At 42.3% G+C, this 26,399-nt stretch overlaps 2 protein-coding genes across 3 annotated transcripts in view; both read left to right on the top strand.

The window, feature by feature from the left end:
- The window catches only part of LOC131671832 (paired box protein Pax-6-like), a 114,406-nt gene that overhangs the window by 1,909 nt on the left and 86,098 nt on the right, over positions 1–26,399 (top strand). The gene's annotated exons all lie outside the window — the stretch shown is intronic.
- On the top strand, positions 10,567–12,158 carry LOC131671835 (general odorant-binding protein 56a-like). 2 transcript variants are annotated; one of them, XM_058948586.1, is made up of 5 exons: positions 10,567–10,698; positions 11,221–11,296; positions 11,374–11,477; positions 11,635–11,740; positions 11,812–12,019. In XM_058948586.1, exons 1-5 carry the CDS (start codon positions 10,648–10,650, stop codon positions 11,886–11,888), a joined length of 414 nt encoding a protein of 137 aa, XP_058804569.1. In that variant the 5' UTR covers positions 10,567–10,647; the 3' UTR covers positions 11,889–12,019. The 2 variants fall into 2 exon arrangements, with proteins under 2 accessions (XP_058804569.1, XP_058804570.1); XM_058948587.1 differs by lacking the exon at positions 10,567–10,698 and adding an exon at positions 10,768–10,825 and having other exon boundaries at positions 11,812–12,158.

Genomic DNA, 26,399 nt, shown 5'->3' with positions numbered 1-26,399 from the left:
TTAGACAAAGCCGCAGTTGTTAAAGGCTGCACACAATTCTTGGAAGATTCTCGCGCGCAACGATGCACATAGGTACATACACAGGCACGCACATGCAGGTAGAAACATCGGATGCTGGGGCTAGGCGAGCGGGAGGGTTAGAATACCCAGTAGTCTCTCTCTCGAGCGTCGGACCAGTGGTGCAAACCAGTGCTCCCGACGCTCCTGGCGCGGTTTCCTTCCTTCTTACCCACACCCACAGAAAGCAGCCGCGAGCGCTAACCCTTGCCAAGAATATGAATATCACACGTATACCTCGTACAGCCTGGGCACGTACGTTTCCCCTCTATATTGCCTCGGTTTCCCTAATGAGGCACCAACACGCCCACTCCCTTCTCTCTCATACTTTTAGCGGTCATTTGTTTGCCTGCTTTCAACGTAATTTTTCCCTCGCTTTCTTTACTACTTCCTCTTTGGCGTACTTTCGTTTTTCATGCGGCTTTGCTCGTTAATTTTCCGCCGATTTCAAGTACACGCGTGCGTTTGACGATACGATGGGAAACACTTTGTGAGAGCATTCATACTCCTGTCATAGTTTGCCAAAACAGTAATTACCGTAAGATTTGATAATTTTGTCTTTGGACCTGAATCGTAAAAGTATTCACGGAATAATGTTTTGTTGTAGTATGCAATAACTGTATGCTATTTCTGAAGCTGTCGGGGAGAAAGTACGAATTCGCCATGAGCCATTGATAGCAAAGCCGATTTACGAATCGCCAAAGTATGAAAACTCCGTCACAATTTAAAAAGGAATATTTCCTCGGAATTAAGTAATAATTTTCGTGAAAAATGCAATAAAGTAAGGTGAGTTGACTTACGGAGATGGTACAGGGTGGTACGAGGGTGGCGAGAGCAAGCCAAAGAGGATCGACAATATAACTTCGCGACTCTCGGGGTACAATTTAATTTTATGCAACGCTTGGCACGCCTCTTAGCTCGAGATATCCTTATAACGTTTAACTAGATCGTCCTGATTGTTGTCTCCGACATTATACTGTCTCAACTCGCATTCTTCATCTTGCCTTTTCCACCAACGTCTCCTCCGCCCTAGCTCGTTAACATCGCTTTGCTTGCGTATTACATTTCTAATTTCATTCGCTAATTTCATTTTCATCAGACTATTCTCTCTCCCTCTCTAATCTGATTAAATTTTGCTTTTAGACAAATCGCGGAAATTGCATCAAAGCAATTCTTAGTGATTCCGTGTAATTCCGTTGTACTCAACGCTACAATCAACTGCAATTAAACTTGGCAAAATGCTACGTAAGTCAACGACTCGCCAAGGGCGTGCTCGCACTACTCTCGCTAAAATATTTTTTTGCCAAACTAAGTGCGCCAGGCGCGCATCCAAGATAGCAATTAGTCGCGACAACTACTCGCGCCGTGGAAGCGCTCTCATCAGCAAATCTTATTTCAGCGGGCTACATGGCGACGTAGGTAGCATCGCTCCGTACGAGTCTTCGAAGCTTGGCAGCGGAACAACCGGCGTGTAAATCTCGCGGCTGCACTTCACTTCGTTTCTCGCGCAAGGCACCAACAACGTAAACTCCCGGATCCCTTATAAAGCTCTGCACACTGCCGGCGTGTATCAGCCTGTATCTGCCTGCGAGTGTATATACAACACGTGTGTATTTTCTTCGCCGGTGTTTGCCTTCAAGACGAGCCAAGTCCCAAAGGGGTGGTTTCGTTTTCTGCGATATATGAAGCACTGCCGCATTGCAGCGACGCGCGCGCTCTCGCCGCTTTATGTGCGCTTGCCGACGACGTATACGGTGCATCGAGCATATCTGTATATTATTGCTGCAATTACCTAGCGCTAACATCGGACGATGTAATCTACATCTGACATTGCGTGCTCGAACAAATTAACTTGTTCCAATTTTTCATCGTAAACTATTTCATCTTTTATATACGATATTGCGTTCGATTTATTGAAATAACGCCAAGCATTTCCCACTGCACCTTCGTGAAATGTGTACTCGGAAATTTTAAAACCAAGTGTGAATAATAACTTCGATAAAAATGCCTTCTTCGTCACGCTTTTATAACGTATGGAATTCCCGTAGAAATGTGAAAATGTGTGAAAACGACGGAACAGCGTGGCGAGAGAGAGAGAGAGAGAGAAAAAAGAAAAACCTACAATTCACAAGATATAAAATTCCATCAAGTAAGCCGGCTTCTCGAGTAAAGAAACGGTTGATAAGAAGGGAGAAAAGGAAATCAGACCGGCAGCAGCGCGCGCATATATACCAAGAGCAAATCGAGCAGCAGAGCGACGATCAGGAGCGAAATTGGGCGCGAGCGCGCGAGGAGAAAAAAAAGGAGAGAAAAGAGGAAGAGGCATTCGGCTTCGTTAAAGCGTTTCTCGCCCGAGGAAGGAGAAAAATCGATGGGCGAGCGACACGCGCCGCGGGATCTTCGCGCAATTTTAAAGCGACGAGGGGAAATCGCGAAAGAAAGGCCAAGTCCGAGGGAAAAAAAAGGGCGCTCCTTTTGTCTCCGTTCGTCGATTTCATTTTCTTTTTGCCTTTTTTTCTTTTTCTTTTTTTTGGGAAGGGGGGGGGGGGGGGCGCACGCTCAAATTCAATATTTTGGCTATCGAGTTTCCGACCTCTGCGGGAGCTCCTCTATGGATTCTCCCCTTTTATTAGAATTTTCGATAGAAACGTGCGGTAGAACGATTTCGCCATTTATTCTTTTTTCAATCGAATTTTGATATAATTCGATAACTTTTGTCAATGGCGCGGTTGGCATGGATTTGATTGATCTCGAGAACTTGCGTTTGATTGACAAAATCCACTAATGTGCTTCTCTGTGCTACCCACTTTAGAAGTCATGTTCTTTTCTCTCGATTTTCTGTAGACACTTTTTTCTCTTGAAGCTTGGTGTATTTCAAAAATACATCAATTAAATCTGATGTGATGCATGAATCACACCTACTTATAGAATAGAGATGTGTCATAAAAAATATAAAAATTTCCAGTCAATCATTGTTACAATAGTTTAAACACAATGGAGCTTATTTGACTGAATTAGTTACCTATGTTAATCGTAATTGACAGAAATCAAGTAGAAGAAGCCAAGAAGAAAATAGAAGTGCATTACAAAAAGTATAATGAAATCTAATTGAACATGATGACAAGCAAGTCATTTAATAGCACAGTCATGACGTAACTTTTTTTTGTTCAATTAGCAAAACAAACGTTACATTCAAGTATCGATCGTCTACAATGGCATATTCAAATAAGAGACAGAATATTTGATAAAGAGCAGATGTTAACGGTACATGTCTTAACATTAGGGAAAAGAATCATTGATCATATGGATGAAATATGAATCATTAGCGCAAACGAGTTTTAAAGTAGAAAAGAAAGATCGGCAATGAGTCAAACAGCAGTGAGCGTACAATGAGACTCCCTGCGAGTACCTACAGCGCGTATATCAGTGACGAAATGTGGATTTTTCTCACGCGATAGAGTGCCGCACGATGAAGGCCCGTCGATGCACGAACCAGATTTCTTAATGAGGCCCAGAGTGCGGAACGTACACGAGCGAAGGTTAAAGAGAGAGAGAGAGAGAGGAGTGGAGGGAGGGGATGGGAATACCCGTGGCGCACGAACACTGCCAGGGGCGTTGCGCGAAAACATGCCGACACAATGTTGGTCCAACTACACGGCAATTATTATTCATAAGCTTTATAATTAAGGGCCGCGGAGGCAGCTCGACCTCTTCCCCCTGCTGCGGCCTGCCACCCTGCTTATCTCGCAAGCATCTTTTCGCAGCCCCCACGGACCGACTAGACGTCTCTCCGCTGCTGCGGCGTCGTGAACACCCGTCTTGGATAATTTTCTCTCGTTGCGTTTCGTTTATCAGAACGCTCGCCGTATCGATTCGATCGACCTGCGTAGCCGGACATAAATACTTTTCTCAGCCACGAGACTGCGCAATTGCTTCCTCGTGGAATGAGCTTTCGTTCGCGGCCGGTCAAACTTCCTGGCCCTCGTATATTTTTTTACTATTATCACCTTGCGAGCAATTAGTCGTCAGTGTTTGACGTAGCAATTTCAATGACGCTATTGGGAGCTCATCGAACGAGCGCTAGGCTGGAAATTCCTTTGTGTATAAAATTATTTTCTTCAAACTTATCGCTATTCACCTAAGACATACACGCGAAAAGTCAGCCTTCTCATTTTTATTTTTAATCACGAACGTACCTACGTATCTGGCTGTTTGCGCTCAACGATGCACGTAAATTTTCTCACGCGTAGTCTGTTCATTCATCGAATGCCTGACGTGCCTCTCATTAAATAATAAGCTCCCAATCGCATAAAAGACCTCTCACGTTGACGAGTAATCATAAATATCCGAATACGTCGTATTAAACCTTGACGAGAAGATGTTTGACAAGTCCCTCATACACGTATCTATTCGATGATTCGGTGACACAATCACGCGCGTTCCTCATTCTTGGCTATACTCGAGAGGAGCTCGTGCTGCGTCATTGTCCCCGACGACAATAAGTTCTTGCGGAAAAACGACAGAGTCGCTCTTCTATTTCCTGTCCGTATGTCCCAAAATAGTTTGAATTCACAGCCCTCGGTCGCTGGGTTAATCCGGAAAATGCATCTACACGTGTGCGCGCAAAGCCCTTTCACCTTGCGTATTCTCTACTACAGCTATACGCAACACCTTTCAATAGTACTACACCGGAAAGGGATTGACTATGCACAAGAAATCTTACTCTTGCATATTTGCGGCCAATTCGTATACGTTCACCAGTATAAATATAAATGTGGGAGTATATGATTTTCAAAGAACTCCCTTCGCTAATAAAAAAAATAACCGATTGATTGTAGCTCCAATATTTATGTAATGATCTCCCTTCTCTGAGAAGAAAAATAGCTAATCAGGATTAAAAGTTCGTTCTCTGAGGCTATTTAGTAGCGAGTGACCACAGACGCACACTAAGCGAACACGCGTGTGGGATATAGAGTGGGTCGCGCGTACAAAGCACGCGCGCGCGCGGGGCAACCGTTGTCACAGTCCCACGAGTGCACTCGGTTGGCGATCGAGCGCGTGCGCGCTCAGTCGTCTCTGTCGAGGGTCATCGCTTAAATGCATTAACGCCAGAGCTTAATGCGACCTTAACGAAGCACTTAATCCAATTCTCGCGGGCGCGCACGCTGACCGGAAGCTGCGAGACGTTGTGCCCCGCTGCCCAGTGTACAAATGTGTGCCGTGCGCGAGGTGCGTCGATGCGCGCTCGGATCCGCATGAATGGACGCACGGCCGGCTTTTCATCGACCTCGAGAGTACATAGACTTTTTCAAGAATAGCACTCGGGCAGAAGGGGGCTGCTGCTCGGCTACCTGTTCGCGGGGACAAGAAAGGAACGCAAGAGAAAAAAAGAGAGAGAGAGAGGCTGCCCATTCCGGATGAAATTTTTCCAGCTCTCGTGGCTTTCACGCCCAAGTCCCTATTGAGAGCGCGTCAAAAGCCACCACGGCAAAGTTCTGGTCGTTGGGCTAGCTGCTCTCTCTCTCTCTCTCTCTCTCTCTCTCTCTCTCTCTCTCTCTCTCTCTCGCTCTTTCTCTGCGAAGTCAAGCACTATCAAAGTACTCGTCACGAAAGTAAATTTTTTAGAAGAGAATCGAGCGAATGTCCGGCAAAATTCGAGCATTTTACCTAAGCTAATAGACAGTTACAGCGGCAGATTCCATCATTATTCAAATTTTAATGTCATTAACAATTAAATGAATGAAAGTTTTTCGATAATAAAACTCAAATTGAAAATTCAAGTATTTTTATACAATTCTATCAACTCATTCTTTCATTGCAAAATATGTCCACGACAAAACTATTTTAAGAGCAAGCAATGTATCGATAAAGCGAATATACAACTTACGAACTGAGGGGCAGTAGCAGAACAGCATGGGCCAAGCGAACAAAAAAGTAGCGCAATAAAAAAAATATTCGCAGCATAAGGAACGAGTAAAAGAGTGATTAAAGGCTTTCAAGTCGCTAATCTCGCGGCTCGATCTTCCCAACGTCGTCGCAGCAGCGGGAGGACGGGCAGCGATCTCCAACTGCTTAGGCAGTCATAGAACTTCATGTCGCGCAGTGTAAGGGGGAGGGGGGCATTATACATATATACGTAGACAGGGGTGTCAAGAGCAAAAGAGAATTATCAACGCATATGCAGCGGCAGATCGAGAGAGAGAGAGAGAGAGAGAGAGAGAGAGATCCGTTATCTCGATGGCACGCGCTCCCACGTGGACACGATATAATGGAGATGTCATCCTGTCTCTGCTTTGACAAGCCCATATAACGCGCGAACTGCTTCCGTGCGCCCTATGTGCCGGACTCCTCTCTCTCTCTCTCTCTCTCTCTTTCTCTCTCTAGCTCTTTCTCTCTCTCTATAGATTACACTACTGCTGCTCTCAGACTTAAGCCGCTTATACATGTGTTTTGCTTTTTTGCGCCTTGGCTTTTGATTCTACTTTTTCTCTATATCTTTACCGTCGTGCCTGTCATGGACTTACGTATGTCTCTGTCCTTTCAGCAGGAAAGCTGGACTGACTGATTTTATCGATACTGTCTAGAAAAAAATACATTAGAATACCGATGACGACTTACCTAAGGGATGGTTACTGATTCTTATCTGCGTGAGACTTATTATATGTAATTATATTGACGTACTTATAACTAATTATTTACATCCTGACAAGGTTTTTTTTGAACGCGTTAACATGGTTCACTGAACACGTTTATGCAGAGTAACTAAGAATATAAATCATGATTGCTGTTGTCGGTATATAATGATTTTATTACTGTGCTATATAATGTCTCTGAAGGATATATTTTTACGAAAATCTCTGTATAATAGAGTTACGATTTATAATATGACAGTTACGACTTTAGACTTATTTTCGGTTAAGACATGAATTTTTTCAATTGTAACTTAGAAGAAAAATGACCGAAGACAATGGTGAAACGCTAAAAATCATTCAACTCTCACAATATGACAATTCATGGCATGGCTGTTGGCAAATCAAATGATCTCTATCGCCTGCACACAATAGGCGACTTTTCATTTTAAAAACGTATTATAGTCGGTGATTCTCGCGCAACGATCAGACGGTTCTGACACGCGGCCGTGTGCCGCTTTCTCCAAGTGTTTAAGATCACTCGATAAGGGAGGACACGTGCTGACGGGATGTATTAATGCGTCGGACGCCATCCCACCCCCCCTCGAACTCTCGCTGGATATATTGCCTTTTAAAGGACTTTAAAGAGCCTTCTTATCGCACACTCGACATTGCTTGCTCGCTCAATGAGATCGCCATGTGAAATTTGTTTCCCCCCGTTCTTTTTCCGCCTATGAACTGTTCTAATCTGCATTTTATCGTTTGTCGCCGTGCGATTTACAATCAATCGTATTCCTTTGCTCACGCGACCGTTTAAAAATCTAGTGCTGTGCCGATATTTCTACGACCGATAGACTGATAAATATGAGATTGCAATTCCCATTCTTGCCAATAACGTGACCACGTTTTCAAACGCCTGAAACAAGGTTGATTGACGTAATATCGTACGTATTTAGCTATTTTACGACTATTTTTTTTTACATGTGGTCAACAGATGACCTTCCACTATATATTCTGTTCATTACGTCTATATACTCTTAAGGCAAGAACAATACTAAGCAAAGTAATTAGACGCTAAATCATCTTGGAAATAAATTATACTTGTCAATGACTATCATGACTCGACAACTGTTTTGGATAATCCTTCATTTTCAATTCGCTTTTAATAGATGAGTAAAATGACGTTGCAGTCATTTGATAATAACGAAAAATCATTTTCCACTGCTTATTAAAAATATTATTATTATTATTATCATTATTTCTTCAAATACAGCGCATTGACAAAGTAATTTTACAGAGGTAAATAAGTTACATGTGTGCAAGATTAACGTGACAAAAACAAAATATATAAAAGTACAAGTTACAAAATTCTACATACATTAATAGCTAAAATGCATATAACAAGACATAGGTAAAATAAATTAAACATCTTCGCGTCATATTCTCCACATTTCAATTACTCTTAATTACATTATCTTGAAACCATCTTTTTAATAGCTTATGTTTATATTTATCACATAAAGCTTTATATTTATATTTGTTTATGCTCACGTTGAATATTTTACTTTTATATTTCTTATTGTCACGTCAAATTTTCTGAAAAATTTACTGGCGACATACCGATGACTCTGCTGGGCTAATGTTTTATTAACACCAGGCACGATTATTTGGGATCTAGTTTTGCTTTCCGCTCTACTATATTCCATTAGTAGATTATTATATAGTTCTCTTTTATCGCTTCTCGTAAGAAGAGCTCCTTTATTGTGGAATGAATGTTCAATTATTTGTTTTTTCGTATAGTATTTTTATTAACTTATTTTGTATTTTTCTGAATGCTGCTCAATGTTTAACTATAAGCTCCTCCCCATGCAATATTGCCATAAATGATAATGCTGTGAAATAGTGCATAGGAAATTGTCCTTGAGACTTTTATATTCAAGAAGTTACACGTTTGCGACGTTAGATAATGCATTGTTGTACATACATGTATGATGTTATTCACGTAAGTCTATCGATTTTAAAAAGTGCTTGCTTCGTTGATAACTTCAAATACCCACATTCCCATGGGCAAAAGAATATACGTAGAATCGAGGAAAATAAAGCGGAACAAATGCTGCAGTGCATCTCGAATAATACAAACAAAAAATGGACCGTGGGCACAAAACGAACGATGACTTTCCAGTCGCGTGACCACGCTGCAAAGTCAAGTGAAAAATCTTGGCGGCGATTCGCAAAACGCACATACAAAAGCCAAAACAAAGTCGAGCTTCGAAAGAAAAAGAGAGAAAGAGAGAGAGAGAGAGAGCCAACAATCGAACCCTTCTCTTGGTTGCAAAGTCAGTCTCCCCAGCAGAGAGAGAGAGAGGGAGAGACAAATTATCGTTCTGAAATTGACTTTATCTGGGCTGCAGGAATATTGTTGTAGGTACACCTAGCTGTCGGCATACAAGGTGCGTCAGAAAAAGTAAAACGGGGCCTCGATATAATGACGCACGCGTTAACACGCCCTCCGAGAGCATTGTGAGAAAAGGCAAGGCGCGCGAGCGGACTCGAGTTGCGGCTCTGATTGTAGGGTGAATTTCTCGGCAGTTTGCGGGCATTGTCGGGCGATAAATGCCAGAGGGAGGCGCTGCGGCCGGCGCTTTACTCTCGCGCTCTAATAATAAATCGCATCCCTGAGAAGATTTCAAATTACAGACTCGCCCGGAGAGTAGCGGCGGCACTCCTTGGGGGAGCCCCCAGAGCGGTTTCAGCCCCCCTGCCGCCACGCGCGCAACTCCTTTTGTACGGTGCAGTCGGACGAGTTCGCGCGCTGACTTTCCTTGTGCACACTCTCTTCTTCCTCTTTCCTTTTTTTCTTCTTTCTCTTTCGTTGCTTTGCCTACTTTTGTACATGCGCACACTCCACTTGACGATCTTATCGACGCGGCCACCCAATCCTGGGTAAAAAGTTGAAGGCTGGATAAGCGAAAAATTGCTACCCCAATTGCGCTGCCAGCAGAGTATCGGAACGAGTGCGCCTATTAGTGAGAGACTGTTCTCTGACTCAATGGGATTTTTGTGCTTCGTTGTACGCTTTGGCTAATCGCCGACCTGTTTCTTACGACGATTGTTGATTTCAACGATTGCAGCCATGCGTAAAAAATCTGTATGTGTGTGAGGCTTTTATTATGTTGCAGGCATGTCACGCACTCCAGCAATAATCATTAGCAATTTTTTTTGCACTGAAAATTTGATTAGCGAATTTTTGTAAACGACATTTGATTACTGGCTCATTTTTTGGACAAGTTAATGAAGATGCCTTGTAAGCATGACTTGTACCCAGCAACCTTTAGTATTGGCGAAGAATCAGAGTAGATTTGATTATAAATATTTGCAAAGTTGCGCAACGTTTTTTTAACTTTTAATTTGCATTTTATTTCTTTGATCGAAACGTTATTTTCTATTTCTAGTATACGCTATTAACACTCGATTTTTCATAGAAATAACGTTCGTGATGAACATTCCAAAGACTTATTAGAAATTCATCATCAGTATTGATTGCGATGAATACTCTTTTTCTGACACACACACAATTTCCAATCAAAAACTACTTGTACACATTAAAATGTCACCTTCGAAAGATACAATGACAAGAACATATTACCTTGACTTGTCTAGGTATATAATTAATGATATCATTAAAAAGGCATTTTCCACTAGTAACTTAACATTTCTAAACCGACTATTCAAGTCACGGTTAATAAATTTGTATCAGAAAGTATTTTGTTTGTCTTAATAAGCGTAATAATACATATGTGCAAGTGAGTAGATCCCCCTTCTTTTTGATTACTAACTATAGATTACGTTCGAATTACCTTCGGCATATAAAAGCCTTATAATTTTTAGCAACTTCATTCGCGTTCTGACGTTCGTATAAAACACTATTATATCAGTGTCCTAGTCAACTAGAGTTTTCACAATGAAAGTTCTAATAGTGATCTTTTCAGTCAGCATCGCAAGTGCTGTCACTGTAAGTGATTGAACAACAACTCAAAGATGAAATCAAAATTTTATTTATCATTGAAAATACAGTTCACAAAGTGCAATAATTGTGTCACTTTATGAAAGGCAAAAATACGTAGTTGATATTTATAAATGTTAGTAACTCTTGTGTTTCAAATTTATATTTCTTAACGTAGGCATTTTATTTGTGCACATAACTATACCTAACAAGTTATTATGCTCAAATAAAATGTAAGAAAAATTCTGATGTATCATGGAAAATGAGTGGCATTATTAAGATCTTATCTAACAAACTGATGTTTCTTTCATAATTGTGCATTAATTTGTTTACTGTATGAAAGACAAAATAGCATACATAATTAATAAAAAGGCTTGTATTTTTCGTATTACAATTTTAATTTTTGAAAATATTTCTTATAAAAATTAATTCCTAAAGAAGAAAAAATGTCAAGTATAACGATTTCTCTCGAGGCATCGTTGGAAACAGATACATAACTCATCGAGCAAATGTAAAACAATTTATTTTCAGGACCTAACGCCAGAACAAAAGGAAATGATACAACCGTACAAAGACGCATGTTTCGCTGAATTAAAAATAGATCAAGGTTGACAATCTTATTTCAATTTACGTGTATTTACGTATTCCATGTTTTTATATCAATTATTTATATTTAAATGACAGCTACTATTGACACGGCACAAAAGCAATACTTTGAAGAAGGTAAAACAGAATTTGGCGAAGAAATAAGCTGTTTTTCTGCTTGCATGTTTAAGCAACTCGGATTCGTAAGTACAGATTTACTAATTAAATGCCTGACTTTTTTATTACAATTGAATTGAGACAGCAAAGCACTTTCGGTTAAGTTTCATATCACGCATTTACAATTTTTTCGATTAATCAATTGAACTATTTGCAGATAATTCTAATTATACTTTCTTGTAGATGACGGAAGAAGGTAAGTTCGATGAAGATATGGTTCGTGCTTTAACTGCTGATCAATTTTCTGAAAGCGTACTCGACAAAGCTATCAATACGTGCAAGAACGAAGGTGATTACGATTATGTTCGTTGTTTTTATTTTAATTTCGAACATAAACCATATTCCGTATATAAATTTCAGTTGGAAAAAATGATTGCGAAACTGCAGGAAAGCTATTTTCTTGCTTCTTAAAACAAGGGATCGCTGTGAATGCGTAATGAATTACGTAATGAATAATATGCAGAGTATAACGCTGTATTTAGTGATATTTAACTCGCAGTAGTTGTATTAAAATTGATATTAATAAAAAAGTGGACTAATATAAATTCGTTGAATAGTAACTTATTTTTATCAATCTAATCAATGAATAGAAAAATAATTGATCTGAATTCTATCTTACTTTAATATAAAACAAGTCTCAGTTTTATAATTAGCAACGGTTAATCAAACGATCAATCCGGTATTGTAATAAGTGCAATAATAACGAGTTCTTCAGACAAGGTGATTATATGATACGCGTGAATAAATAATCAGTAAGCTATGACGAAAAAAAAAAATAAATGAAAATTATATTCGAGCAAGCCGACATGACTTGTCAGTATTACACTTGAATAATTTGCCCTGTCCTTTGCTTAATTAAGAAGATTGTCAGCACGTTTTTACAGAAAAATGTTGTTCATCTCGCCGTGTGCGGTCCGACTAAAATTCTCATTGCTCGGAGCTCTCAGTTGGTGCATGCGCGAACAAAGTCCGATTTTTTTTCTTCGCTAGCTCTTCTAATCCGCGCTCGGTTTTTTCAAAGGCTTCGAGATAAGCGCATCAATGTGGACACACGTCCCTGCATATCTACCGGCAGAGCTGCGTCGCCAGGCAAATGCAATGGCCGTCCGCGCATACGTACATACGTCGGCGTTGTTACGAATTACGCACACGCGGAGAATCAGTGATGCGCGCGACGAAAAAAAAATGCTTAAAATGCTTATGCGACGCTTACGTACGCTAGAATGGCCCCGCAGCGCTAAAACATCCATGTACGTACGAGAATTTTGTCGTTGTTGCATTGCACCGTGCGCTACTTTTTTGCTCTCGACGTACAACCTCTCTTTTTCCCTTTCCTTTGCTCATTGTCTCTATTTAAGTGATGCTCTTGAATGTCCTAGCGCGAAAATATTTTCATTTGTTTTGTTTTTATTTTTTTCGTTGCTGTGCTACAAAGAGCCGGCAAGCTTTTCATAGAATAATGCGTTTTACAGTCGGCGTTATTAACGTCACACACATCCTACTTATCCTTACACGAATTCTTTTTTATTTCGTCTTATTTTTTAATAAACACGTTATTCTTTGCGAGTTTACTCAATGTTTCCAAGATTTATCACAAGAGAAAAATTTCTCGCGTTTAATGTTAGTGTATCGAACCTTATTTGAAAACTTGTTCCTTTCATGAATATTCGAAAGAATATTTTCCTTCTACCCTAGTCATTTCTGAACAAACGATTATATTTCGCATAAATTATGCGTAAACATAAACATCAGTTCCGGCAGATCAGAGGAGATAATCGCTTGAATGTAGGTATAAACTTGGCAGATTAAAGCTGCAGTTGGCAGAAGAAGGAGGAAGAAAGCATAGAAGAGAGATAGGGGAAGCGACACTTGGCGGTCGGCTTTCATGTCTCGCGCGCGCTTAATTGTCAAGCATTCAGCTGCGGAGCTATATATCCTGCGGCGAGAAGTGAAGCTCGAAGGAATGGACGAAGGTGTTAAAAGAAGGGTGAAGTCATTAAATTATTCCGGAGCGTAAGCACTGCGCTGTTGTTCCGTTTTCTGCGCCTGTCCAACCGAAAGCGCACACGTATCTGTTTGCCGCTGCTTCGCTACTGCGATCTGCGTCTATTTACAGAATCATTTGTCCAGCTGGCGGCGCTGGAAAAATGAAGGAATTTTTGAAAATTAATAAAGCGCAAGCATCAAGGCGCCGTAATCGCGCTCTGCTTCTATTTTCTATTGTACTCGCTGAAGCCAGCCGTGCGTGCATAATAATTATGAACCTCTATGAAAATTAGGGTCGCAGACCAACTACGTTAACCCGTAATTAAAACAATACGTTGTTTAATCGAGTGACGCGCGTCGAAATACACAGTACGCGATTTTAAGCTAGCGAACATTTTTTAAGTCATTTTCATTTCAATGTTACCAACAGCCAAGTCGTCTTGCAAAAGCGACGTCGCTTGCATTTCGCTCGGATGGCTTGAACAAATAAGCGAGACTGTTTTAATCGACAATGCCGTTTCACACTATTTCGTTTATCGAAACCTCGTGTATTTCCAAAACCATAACATTTCCATCCGCGTTGCACTAAAGAAAATCAAGGGAATCAATTGGATCAAGTATGGCCGATTATCATAATTTAGCGACGCAAGAGCGACAAAGAAGCCACGTGGCAGCAGGCGCTTGTAACAAAGGTACAGAACGCGCGAGATCGCAATGTAGCACGCAGCTGCATTGGAAACGAGGTGAACGTGCATTGACAACGTACGCGCGCTCGGATCGAGTCAGTGGTTCCAAAACGATCCTTCAGAACGCAATGAACGCGAAGCGTGTCGGCAAACAGAGCCGCTCGTTGGGAAAGGAGTCCCCGCAGGCGTCGTGCACGTCCATTTGTCTTTGTGGCGTCAATGTCAATGATTACTCGCGTTCGTTTTTTTCAGTAAGATTCCCGTGCGCTTCCCTCCCTCCTCCCCTCTACCTCTCACAGCTTTCGATCATGAATTTTCCACGCCCACGGCAAGATTTCGACGTGCCGATGAATGATCCGTTTACTCTCTGACGTATTTCATTTTGCGCTTCGTTATCGGCTCTGCCTTTCGCCTGTGTATACATGTATATGTATTTTTTCACCCCGACTCCCTCCTCGCGTTCTCTTTGAGAGGACTCTGCGGTCGACCGAGCGAAAAGTAATTTTTCGAGGGAAAAAGCGTCCTCTACATCTCTCTCTCTCTCTCTTTTTTTTCGTTTGTATGCCTGCGCGCATAGTCATAGTTTTTTGCACGGAATAATTATTCGCTCGTTTCGTTCGAGCGCGCCAGGGAATTGAATTTTCCCGTTTATAGAGCTCGCGAGAGCAGCTTATTCGATTTGCTGCCATTCGTTTGTTTATCAATCAATTTACCGGTATTAATTCGCGTCTGGCTTTTCCCGAGAACCGAGTCTGCACTGCGGTATAATTGATTTCGTGAAAGAGATTGCAACAATCACGTGCGCGAACATTATACGTGGATCGCTATTATTCAGTCTGTCGTTTATAATGAGATAATTGTTTCGGTCGGGAAATAATCGAGGAGCGCGCTTAAACGACTCTTTCGAAAAGGAAGGAGCGCAGACCAGCCCAAAAATTAATAAATCGGTCGGATTTTTAATGCGAGTTAGCGTAGGAGAATCTGTCCGCGCTCGAAAGCTCGAGAAAGGTAACGTAACAAGGCAGCTCCTTGAGATCGAAACGGGATTAAGTGCCCATCCGTGTACAATGGATTCTCTCACGAGCGCTGACCGCTTGTCAAAACAGGCACACAAATCCCAGAATCCCCGCGCGACACGAACGAGAAAGAGAGAAAAAAAGCGCACGAATCAATTTTCTCATTAAATCGGGCCTGAAGTCCAGTCAAAAAGTGCGCCCGCGCGCGCACACACACAATAAGGGGAAGCCAAAACGAACGGTCAATGCTTGCACACAAAGCTCTCTCAGGGAAGAAGGGACGAGAAAGTCGGGGCGGCTCGGGCAATGCGAGAAACGTGGAGAACGGAAATGGAGAAAAAGTGCGCTGTATAGGCGTCGAGAGAGCGAGTTTCGGTGCCATTTGGGGGCTCCGGCGGTTGGCTCAGCGGGGTTGCCGCGGACGCCTCGGCGGACACATTGACGGCGCCCGTTCGACTTGATAATCGCCTCGCCCATTCAGCGTACACTTTTCATTGGATTGCGATTGAGCATTAAAGATGGAAAAAAAGAAAGTAAAGAGAGAGAGAGAGAGAGAGAGAGAGAGAGAGAGAGAGAAACGCGCGTGGAGATCGAGGGCATTAGCGCTTTACGCGTATTAGCATTAGGAGGCATCATCTCGAGTGTAAACACTGCATGCGGCAAACGCGAATCTGGCGCCCCGGGACGTCCGTCGATACGTACATGCGTGTATATACCTGCGTCAACCATTAGTAATAATAAAGCTACCGAGGAGAGAGCTTTCGCCGTGGTGCAGATGTGCAAAAATCGACGATTCGTTTCCTCTTGCGCAAACCCTTTCAGATTGACCGTTCGCCTCGATGACGATCGCGAATACGCGCATTAACGCAATATAAGCGCCAAACAAGACCCACAACGACAGACTTTCTTTCCACTGCTGGCCCGGGCCCATATAGTTATGACGGATTCGCTACGCGTGTGCACGCGTATATGCATTTTTTTTTCTTTTCCAGTGCTGTAAACGCCTCCGGCAATGCCTAAGTACGCTTGCTAATTAGCTTTTACGAGGTTTACTTTTGCTTTGAGAGCTCCAGTTAATCTCCTGTTCGGAGAGGCCAATTATCCTCGTTTTTGTTATCTCAAATTTTTTTTATTTGCGAGTGATATCCAATATTTGAGTGGAACGTGTCGTCTGTATCCAAATCAATCGATCATCGATGTACCAAACAGAAAGCAAAATGAAAAACGAACAGCTGACAAAGCGACAGTCATGTGCGATGAAACGTTGACACAGCGTCATTTGTCGTCGTAGATTAACGTATACGTACCTACAGCGAACGCCGCATCGCTCGATTATGATGCCTGGACGGAAATATTTGTGTCACTTGTTACGTAGCCAGCGAGGCGTGCGCCTTGATAAAAAGAACGAGAAAAGCGGACAGGACGCGGCAAATGCTTAAGCATCGCGGCGGCACGCAAACGAAAGCGAGAACGGCAAGTTGAACGGAGCGTTAAATCCCTGGGGATCGCAAGGCTAAGTCGACCAGGGAGACAAGTCCAGCCGAGCGTACGACGATCGACAGCAGCGAGCACGAAGCCCGCTTAATTAACGAGAGAAAGAGAGAGAGCAAGCTAATCGTCACCGAGGATTTCCGCGTATACCCGCACGTAATCGTCCGTGCGACTGCTGCCTTTCCGCGCGCGCGCTCGAGCTTTTACGACTAAATGCATTCCAAAAAAAGAGCTGCTTCTCTGTTCTCCTCCTCCCTTCTTAGTTCTCTTTGAAAATGTCGTCGTATGTTTTGGGATATGCCAAGACGCTAGTTTTTATGTCTGCTCGATTATGTTTTCATTGATGGCTTAATTGTCCGCTTAGTCCGGGTTTGTCAGGCTAGCAGAGATCAATCGTTCGTAGAGCCTGTGAAAATAATTATTACACAGATGGAGTTTCGTTCAAAAGTTTTTTTGTTAAATTGTTATTAAATTCATTGCTGTGTTCTCAACTAGCCGGCCCAATGATAGATAACTAATAATCCTCTATAATTATTGGTATGGATATGTATCAGTTGTCTAATACTGGCCAGAACAGAAATCCATAAAACATCTGGCATCAAGACTACTTAGCGAAGGAAACGCCTTTTCTGAAAAACCAATAATCTGCCTCAAATAAATCTCTCTCAATATTTTCCAAAACAGGAAAAGAGAAAAAAACGAACGAGCGTGCAAAGAAAAGGAACAAGGCTACAGAATAGCAGACAGTGAAGACACGTGGGCGCATCGTAATCGTGTCAAATCAGCGAGGCGCAACGGCAGCTCCACAGGCTTATCGTCTATACGAGGGAGAGAGACCAGCAGCAGTAACAGTAGCGGCATTATAGTCTGGCAGAGGGACCAGGGCACAGATTGGTCCACGTGGCCGAGTTTGCACGAAAAATTCAGCTAACAAGAGTCTCGATGTCACGGTTCATTATTCTAGATGAGGAAATGGAATGATGTCGACGGCTCGTTCAAATTAATCAGTTTGGCTGTTTTTTTAAAGACATTGTCTATTCAACGATAAAATAAATCTTGAATGACGGTGAGTTGAAGTAAAAGTAATTTTTTTAGTGACTTCGTCAATTGTAAAAAATTTTCAGTAGTAAAGGTCAACCTCTGGGTCAGACGGGAAAAAAGCCAACACCACAAGCTCATCTCATTATTTATACAACTATAAAATACATTGCAACTATTTATTAAAATGATTATGGCTTAAAAGGATAATAACTTTGACTAAATTCCATGTAGTGTCTGGCAACTCTCCGAATGCAGCCGTCGCTTTGTCGCCTCTCAGTCTCCGCGTCGATGAGAGCCAATCGTCTGCAGCAACAGCAGCACCAGCTCGTCGGTTGTCTACCCGCTCAGCCGTTCGCCAGTTCAAGGTGGCTGCGTTCATTAGACGAGCTGCTGCTGCTGCTTCTACTTCTACTACAGCCTACTGTATGCCCAGAGCCGACCCACCCTTCCGATACACCGTTACAACAACTCTCTCTCTCTCTCTCTCTCTCTCGCTCTCTCTCTCTCTCTCTCTCTCTCTCTCTCTCTCTCTCTCTCTTTATCTCTCTGTATCTTCACAACCCCTTATCGTCTTCTACTTGTTTGGTCCCTCCTGTAGTAAATGCTTATAACAATTTTGTCGACGCTATATAAAGAGACAATTTTATAGAGATAATTACATTATTAATTGGTATTTTATTTACACGATTCTTAGTTGAACAATATCTTTGAACTTTATTGACAATCGTTGATTACCGTCAGCATTATTCTTTTTTCCAAAGATCGACGCATCAATGGTCCCCAAAAATTGCTGCTGGATAAAATAAGATATAGCAAACTAAAGTATCCTCTTTCATAGGGTCCGTAATATTTTTTACTTCGTTTTAATTATTACTTCTCTTAATGTTCATTTTTGTTTCATAAGATTTCATGAAATTAATCACTTTTTTCATATAAATTTGCTTTATATTTATATGCAGAAATACAGCATTAAATAAACTCCTGAATAAGTATGCAATAATAATTAAACTCCCTTCTTAGCTTTGTTACTAATAGTTAATTATATTCAAACTAACAAAAACTGGAAGTATAGCTTACCTCAATGAATAATATCGGTTAATGTAGATTTGATAGTGGGCAAATAATTTACTTTTCCTTGAGTGTACATATATTCTGTTTTTTACCATCAATTTTCATAAAAAGTAAAAACCGTTTTTCTTTTGCAAGTAATGTGAAATCCATTTTTTAGTATTTCAAGACTTTTAGTGAAGGAAATATCGTTAAAATTTATGAAGAAGCACGAAGGCCCTTCGTCTAAAGTTTATACGAACAAAGCAAACACCGATATATTTCCTGAAGTAATAGCATCTCACTACACTCTTCATATACTTTTCTTCTAAACTCCACAATTGAAATTTGAAAGCGTAGGTTAAAAATTTGCTTTGATTAGAATACTAAATGTCGTCGTGATATTTCACTTTTACCTATTTGATAATAATAATAATAATAATAATAATAATAATAATAATAATAATAATAATAATAAATGATATTTTTTTTATGAAACCAAGAAATACTATATTGCTATTAATAAATTTTGCTTACAATACAGACGAAAGTAATGTTTGAGTCTTAGAAAAAGATTTCTTTGATCAATCAAGGTGATTGATATATATCAAAATGATAGATATTTTTCAATGCAATGAAAGTGTTAAATGAGCCCAAAAAAGCAAAAAGAGAAGATGGTGAACAGATAGTATATATCGAATACAGGAGAGCACGCAGAACTAGCGTTTTGAAAAGACGAATGGCTGGCCGTAATATCTGTTGGCGGGTAAAGGAGCTGCAAGCGGATGTGAAATCCGGATAAGTAGATATTAGTCGTTGGAAGGAGCGAGGCAGAGGTGGGAAGAGAAGTTGACTTCGCGACGACGACGACGACGACGACGACGGTAGAGCTGGCTAAGGAAAGGGGTTCAAGGAAATATAGCGCATAGCAGCGCGGCAAGTCGGCGCGCTTATCTTCACTCTGCAAGACTGGCTCCAGTAATGCCAAAAGCGCGATCGTCACGCCACCCCCGTGAAATATCGTTAAACCACCCTTCCTCTTCTCTCCTCTCTGCTGCTGCTGCTGCTGTGTTGCTGTGTACAACAGCTACCGCCACTGCTGGCTTTTCCACCGCTAACGCCAACTCAACTTACTTCGATCAAGAATCTTCTCGAGAGTTTGTTCCGCTAGTTGAATCTATTGGTTTTCCCAGATCATGAAGCTTCCTTTCAAGTGCTAGCTAATACTAAGCACCCTGACCGCTTTTTCTTCAAACTTACATTGCGTATTCAGTCTTTAATTAATTGTGATGGACGGTAACAATTTGACGCTTTGACCTTTATCTAAAAAATATTAAAATATCAGTTGAATCTCATTAATATACCTCTTTGAAGTGACACGTCAAATTGCAAACTCCAATAAGTCAGTAATTTCACGTCACGTAATAAAATCTAGGATGCTGAATATCTGAATCTCTGAGCTTCGACAATACTTTTTTTAATCACCTTTGTATTTCGAAATAATTTTTCGGACAGCGCGTAGGTAAAGCATTCCGTGAAAATTATTTTTATGAGAAAGAGAGAAATATATAATAGGAGCACTCAAAAATATTTGGTAAAATGAAAAAGTGAGAATGAAAAATCAAATGCGAGAAAAATTGCAGCGAGTGATCAGTTGGGCTGGCACTGGAGAACAGGCCGCGAGCTTTAAGCGGTCACTCTAGCGTAAGAACAAGTGCTAGCTCGACGATGGCGTGCGTGCTCGCTAGACACACACACACACACACACACACACACACACACACACACACACACACACACACACACACATACACACACTTAAACTGGAGAGAAAAAAACGCGCGTCGTAACAACGTCGTCGTCGTTGTCGTAATATATGCAGTATCTAAATTTAGGAGCACGAACGCGCTCTACAAAGTATAAGGAGAGAGCCTCTGGAAAATCTTGACTTCTTATATATATATATATATATATATATATATATGTATATCTACAGCAGCGAGCAAAACGAACGGACGCGCTTCATTATACGCGACGCGCTTTCGCACGCTTCGTTTGCCGTCTCACTCCCGCTGTCTTTCCTCCGGAGAGAGGGCGAGCTCCGAATTAACACAATCGTTGGATGCCCACGTGACACGAGAGAGAGAAAGTGAGAGGCCGTGTTGCCGTTCATCGGAATTATAACGCAGTTGCCTCTCGCCTGCTCGACTTAGACGACGACGACGACGCTACTCCGGCTTTTTGCATCTCGCGCTCGTTACGACGTTTCAGGACGATTTGTCCTCGTTGTCTCCCTTCTTAGCTTTGTTATCAACGGACGTCTCTCGGGCTAATTTTCTCCTCGCTGATTTCGCACTCGGGCTATTTCTTCGCCTGCTGTTTCGTTGTTGTCTGTCTCGAGCACGTTATTGCAGGAATGAAGAGCAACGAAGGGGCGAGAGCGTCGTAATAACGGTGTAATTTTTTCGCGTTAACGCTGATTAAAGCGCATTCTTCCTAAACAGTCTGCAAAGTAAAAGAGGAATGTCATGTTCGAAATATTCGTTATTGTCTCATCGATTAGTGGACAGGAGCTATCAAATAACATGACGTTAGGCAGAAACGTAACAGAGCGTGGCATTGAAGCCCTCGAAAGTAGGCGCAACGAGCTTTCACTTACACGACAACTATTTTCCAAGGCTATGTACGTTTTTGCTATAATATAGCAAGGAAGACGCTTGCCGGCTTGGCTTGCTCGTGAGCTCGATAAGAGGCTGCTACGGGGCACGTATATGATCGACTTTTCTCCCTGCTTGGCCATTTACTTTACGGGGCTGCTTATCGCTGCCGGCCCATAAACAGGAAGGGAAGCGAAAAAGAAAACACGCGCGGAATTTTATCGACGTGCAACGCTCGCACGCTGGGGGGGGGGCACCTGTGCAATTTATTTTCAAGTTAAGGGCGCCGTTAAAGGTCCTGAGAGTTAGGAGCGAGTGGCCGAATTATGCTCGTCACCGTAAACTGCGAGATTTCCTTACGACTTTTTTATCCGCGCGCCAGTTGCCCCGTTAAGAGGCACTTACGTCTTCTTATTACTTCCGAGATTATGATGTTGCTTGGCATGCGTTCTAATCGCTACACTTTTTTTTTACTACGTACCCTAGCTGCCACATTAAAGCTTTTTATAGGCACATATTTCTACGTCATTATTTGTTTATGAATGTATATTATCGACGACCAGAGACAACTTTTATGCCTCGTTATTGATTTGTTTAGATGCGATACGACCAATAACGTACGCTTGGATTGCTTTCACTTTCGATGGTGAATTTGAAAAATAACATCGTAAGTCGTCATTAAATTGAGTAAAAACGTCATTGGATTTGCTTTTTTTGTCACAAGCTAGTAATCATTCGTAAGGCGTTATCGTGAATTCCCGCGCTCATACACTCTCGCAGGTTTATAAATTTCCCTCGCCGTGCTGTCTGGCAAGAAAAATGGTGGGAGAAAGCTACGGGAACACCAGTTAAAAAAAAAAGAAAGAGGACGAAAATGAGGAAAAGAAATAGACGCGCCGAAAGGGAAGAAATCACAGACACCCTCTCGCTTAGGCGTTTCAAAATGAGTATACCATGACCATTCGTAAATAAAAAAAAAGAAGATAAAATGACAAACGCGACAATGACGCGCGCTTTCTGTGCGCTCATTTTTTTTTTCCTGCATCGCCGGCCTGCGTCATTCCTTTTTGTTTTTCGTAAATTTTTTTCTACGCCCCGTTCCCCTGCTCACTGGTGCGGCGTTTTCAATTTTTCTTTTATTCGCCGACACTGGGTACTGAACCAGATAATTACGTTCAATTTTGCAATGCGAATGCGCAACGCAAATTAATTTTCCAAAAGGATTTACGTGAATTTTGGAAAACTCGATAATTAAATCTTTTTAATCAAACTTTTAGTTTTGTGCTCTTCTTTTGACAGAACAAGTCGTTTGCTAGGCTTTTTTAATATTAAAAGTACATTTTAAAGTGATTTCTAATCACATCCTTTACAATAAATAAGACAGATAACTGCTTAAACGAACGAATTTAGCTTGTAAATAAATCTTGGAAATCATGCAATCTTAAACCAATCCATAAAAAGAATTCGGTGTGTACGCAATATTCCAAGGAGAAAATAATTAAATGGTAGGCGGAAAGTTATTCCACGATCATTTTAAAACAACCAGCGCAAGCGAACATTTGATAAAAATGCGTAAGGCCAGCCGTTCGCTTGCTCGCCATTCAAGTAAACACACAGCAGAGTGTATGTATAGCAGGGACAACGTAGCTTATCTATCGGTCAGTAAGCGTACGTACACAGGCTCTTCGGCTGTTCGCACGGGTCTTGCGGGAAATTCGGGTGGCTTGCAGCGAGGCCGGCTGGCTTGCGGGCGCGCGGGCGGGAGCTGAAAGGCGAGCTAGCAAGAGCTGAAAAGCCCCCCTTTAAAGCTGATTGGATGCAGAGTTATCTCGCGGCGCGCGTTACTTCCGGATGATTGGTCGCCTGCGGTCGTCATGACTACCTTCACCGCCACCCACGTGGCGACACTGCCACCCGCCGCCACCGCCACCGCCGCCGCGCGACACTGTCCGAGCGCGCGCCTGCATGGCCCGATAACGCCGCCGCCGCCGCTACGTCACAACCATAACCACCACGCTCTCTCTCTCTCTCCGCTCGTGTACGCATGTATATATATATACCCAACGAAGCAATGCCGTTACGGCACGATTATCCAACCGAGAAACTCTCGCCTTCGAGCTTGTGCTCTGTTTTTTTTTCTTTTTTATGCTTTACCTTGAGCAATAAGTCGTCTGATTGTAAAAATGCCACTAATTCAATGTAACGGTCATTTATTAGTGAAAAATCATTAATTGAGTTTCTGAAAGAATTGTGAAATTGATCTCTCGTACATCCGGATACTTGGACGATTACGGCAGTATTGTGGTTAATCCAAAATTGAATATCTGTATTACATCCCAAAATTAATAAGCTTAAGAATGCGTATAATGCACATGACCACCGGATGCTGAGAAAAAAGCGTCGCGTCAGCAGCTGCATACGAAAAAAAATCTCCAACTCCAAAAATAATAAGCGAAATACCGCGCGGATGATGGAATAAGGCGGATGCTGGCAGCTCGACGTTCTCGATTACACGCCGCGCGCCCGTGCAAAGTGTATATATACAAGGAAGGAGGATTTACTTCCTTCAACCTCGTCCTCGTCATCGCCGTCAATCCACCCCGACTTTTTTTTCATTAGATTTAGCGGTCCGATGCGCCGCTTCCGCGACGATATTGAAAGCGATGTCGATTAACGGCTTCGTTCCGCCGGCAGGAGCTGACGCTCCCTGGCTAGCCAACGCCTCGGTAATATCTCTTTTGACCCAAAGTCCCATTTTAATATCAGCACTGATTGTTTTAATTAAGAGCTCGGGTCCTTTTTTTAATTTCAGTACTTTCATTATGACGATGACGGGCTTTAAAGCAAAATCATTTTCACGTTAATTATACTTTGACTTTTCAATATACTTTTCGGATTGAATTCTTTTATTGTACTTATTTGACGATTACATATATGTATATATATATAAGGTTCTAATGATGATAATTTATAATCGCAATGGAAAAAATAGATAACGCTCACGGTTTTGAGTATTCATGTATAAAACAGCATAAAGTTACTTAAATAACGCGGAAAAAGATGAAAAAAGATTAAAAAAGATGAACACTGCAAGGCTAATAATCGCAACATCGATACAATGCTGGCAAGCCCTTTGAGATCAATGACCCGTGAGCTTTATATCCTCGCTCGACTCAACGCGCTACTGTTACTGTACTTGCAAATGGCTACGGTACTGTGACTCGTGGATCCTCCATTATTTAATGCAAATAGCACGCTATGAAGCCCAATCGAAAAATTTATCACGTTGGCAAAACTTTTGGCCTGGGATCAAATTTCTATACATTATGCGATATGCATTACCTGTGCTGTTCATGTTTCAATAGTTTATTGGCTTCGAAAGCAGTCCGCGACGCCTCGTCTTAAATAAATCAAAATGTTTATTGTATGTATGTTATGGGCGATGTGCGGCAAACGTAATTTATATTGATTTCATCCCATTCTCATGGTTGAACACCGCTCGCTGATCTGATGAAAAATTTTCTCCGAATTTTTCACATACCACTAAGCCGCGTCCAGTGTCCAGTCTGGATTCAAACATTTATTCTCTCATCCCCCCCCTCCCGCTCCACGGACTCTGGAATCCCTCTCATTTGTGTTACGCTATATATTTCTACTGCTTTTTCACGCTCTTATCTCCCTCTCTGTCGTGCAAATACACGGTAAGCGCGAGTCGTTCGTTCGGGTAAACGCCGCGAATCGAGCGTGGAAAATGAGGCTACGAGTTATCCGGACTATAAATCTCGGCTAGCGCGGAGGCACGCATACACGCGCGCACGTGCGCGCGCGCGAGAGCGTGTAAGTTCGAAGCACAGAAAGCGAAAAGTTCGGTAGGCGTGACTGTCGTCCCATGATAGCCCGACCTTTTTCACGTACCCTCGCGTGCGCGTCGGGCAATGGAGACATCAAGTTTTTCGTATTATCCGCTCATTCGTCGCGCCCCGCGTCTCTGGGCCTCTCGAGTGCCCGGGAGCGCGCAGTCGAGAGCGCGCCCGTCGCACGACGTTGTCGTATAAAGATTATTTCCAACGCGACTTGCCTGCAGGGGGACGACTCCGTATGTATCTGTGCGCTAGGCTGCGTCGCGTCGTCTCGCAGCTGGGAAAAGCGCTCTGCCCTTTGCCGTACCGCCGGCAGAAACGAATTCCGCTGGTTGCTCCGTGCGACAATGCGTCATAATTATGCTTATGGACGTGCGCGAACGTTGCTGAACAACTTTGTTATTCTGTTAACGCGCGTTAGAAGGCAAACGAACATTTCACGTGAGAAAGAGTAGAAACCTACCTACCCCCTTGAAGCCATGCCTCACATCAGCCAGCTAAAAATTAAGCCAACGCAAAGCTGCTTCGTTGAAAAGTCACCGATAAATATTCGGATAACGGGAAAATACACAATATCACGAAAATCATATTGATCGCGGATCCTCGATCATCGGAAGAAAACGGCATGAATGACATTAATATCAGCGGAACAACCATGTCAGAATAAGACCGAAAGATCAATCAAACACAGAACTAGGTAGTGTAAGCTCCTAATTACACGTTTAGAAGTTCACACAATAGGCATCACAGGAATGCTGTGCACTCGACAATCAATATCCGTGTAGCATTACAGCTAATAGCCGAACGCCCGCGCTCGCATTCTCCTTCCCATGCTGGGTTAGTACGACCGATTTTGTCGGTAATTTATTTCATTGTTAGCGGGCGCGCGGCGCGAGCCGGGAATCCGAATGGTCACGCGCGCACGCACGGCTCTGCGGCGAAGAAGTGCCGATTCATGCGTCTGATCGATGGACATTCGTGCGACTCGTTCACGCTTGATTTTCCGATGATAGATCGTGCATAAGCTGCTACTGTTTGGTCGAAGCCCGAAGCATTAGCGCTGATTTCCGTCGTCACCCCGCGCGTTACGATCGCTTATTCTCGTCGACACAGTTGTCAGCAATACTATTTCGTAGATCTTTGCGCGGAGAATTTCAGTCCCAG

Source organism: Phymastichus coffea, unplaced genomic scaffold, assembly GCF_024137745.1.
Source record: "Phymastichus coffea isolate CEN01 unplaced genomic scaffold, Cenicafe_Pcof_1.1 PCOF00136, whole genome shotgun sequence".
Classification (NCBI taxonomy): domain Eukaryota; kingdom Metazoa; phylum Arthropoda; class Insecta; order Hymenoptera; family Eulophidae; genus Phymastichus; species Phymastichus coffea.
This window is presented reverse-complemented; position numbering and strand designations above follow the sequence as displayed.

Coding starts and splice junctions, on each gene's coding strand:
- LOC131671835 (XM_058948586.1), top strand. CDS start 10,648: ATGAAAGTTCTAATAGTGATCTTTTCAGTCAGCATCGCAAGTGCTGTC. Junction 11,478..11,634: donor TGTTTAAGCAACTCGGATTC/GTAAGTACAGAT, acceptor ACTTTCTTGTAG/ATGACGGAAGAAGGTAAGTT. Junction 11,741..11,811: donor CAATACGTGCAAGAACGAAG/GTGATTACGATT, acceptor TATAAATTTCAG/TTGGAAAAAATGATTGCGAA.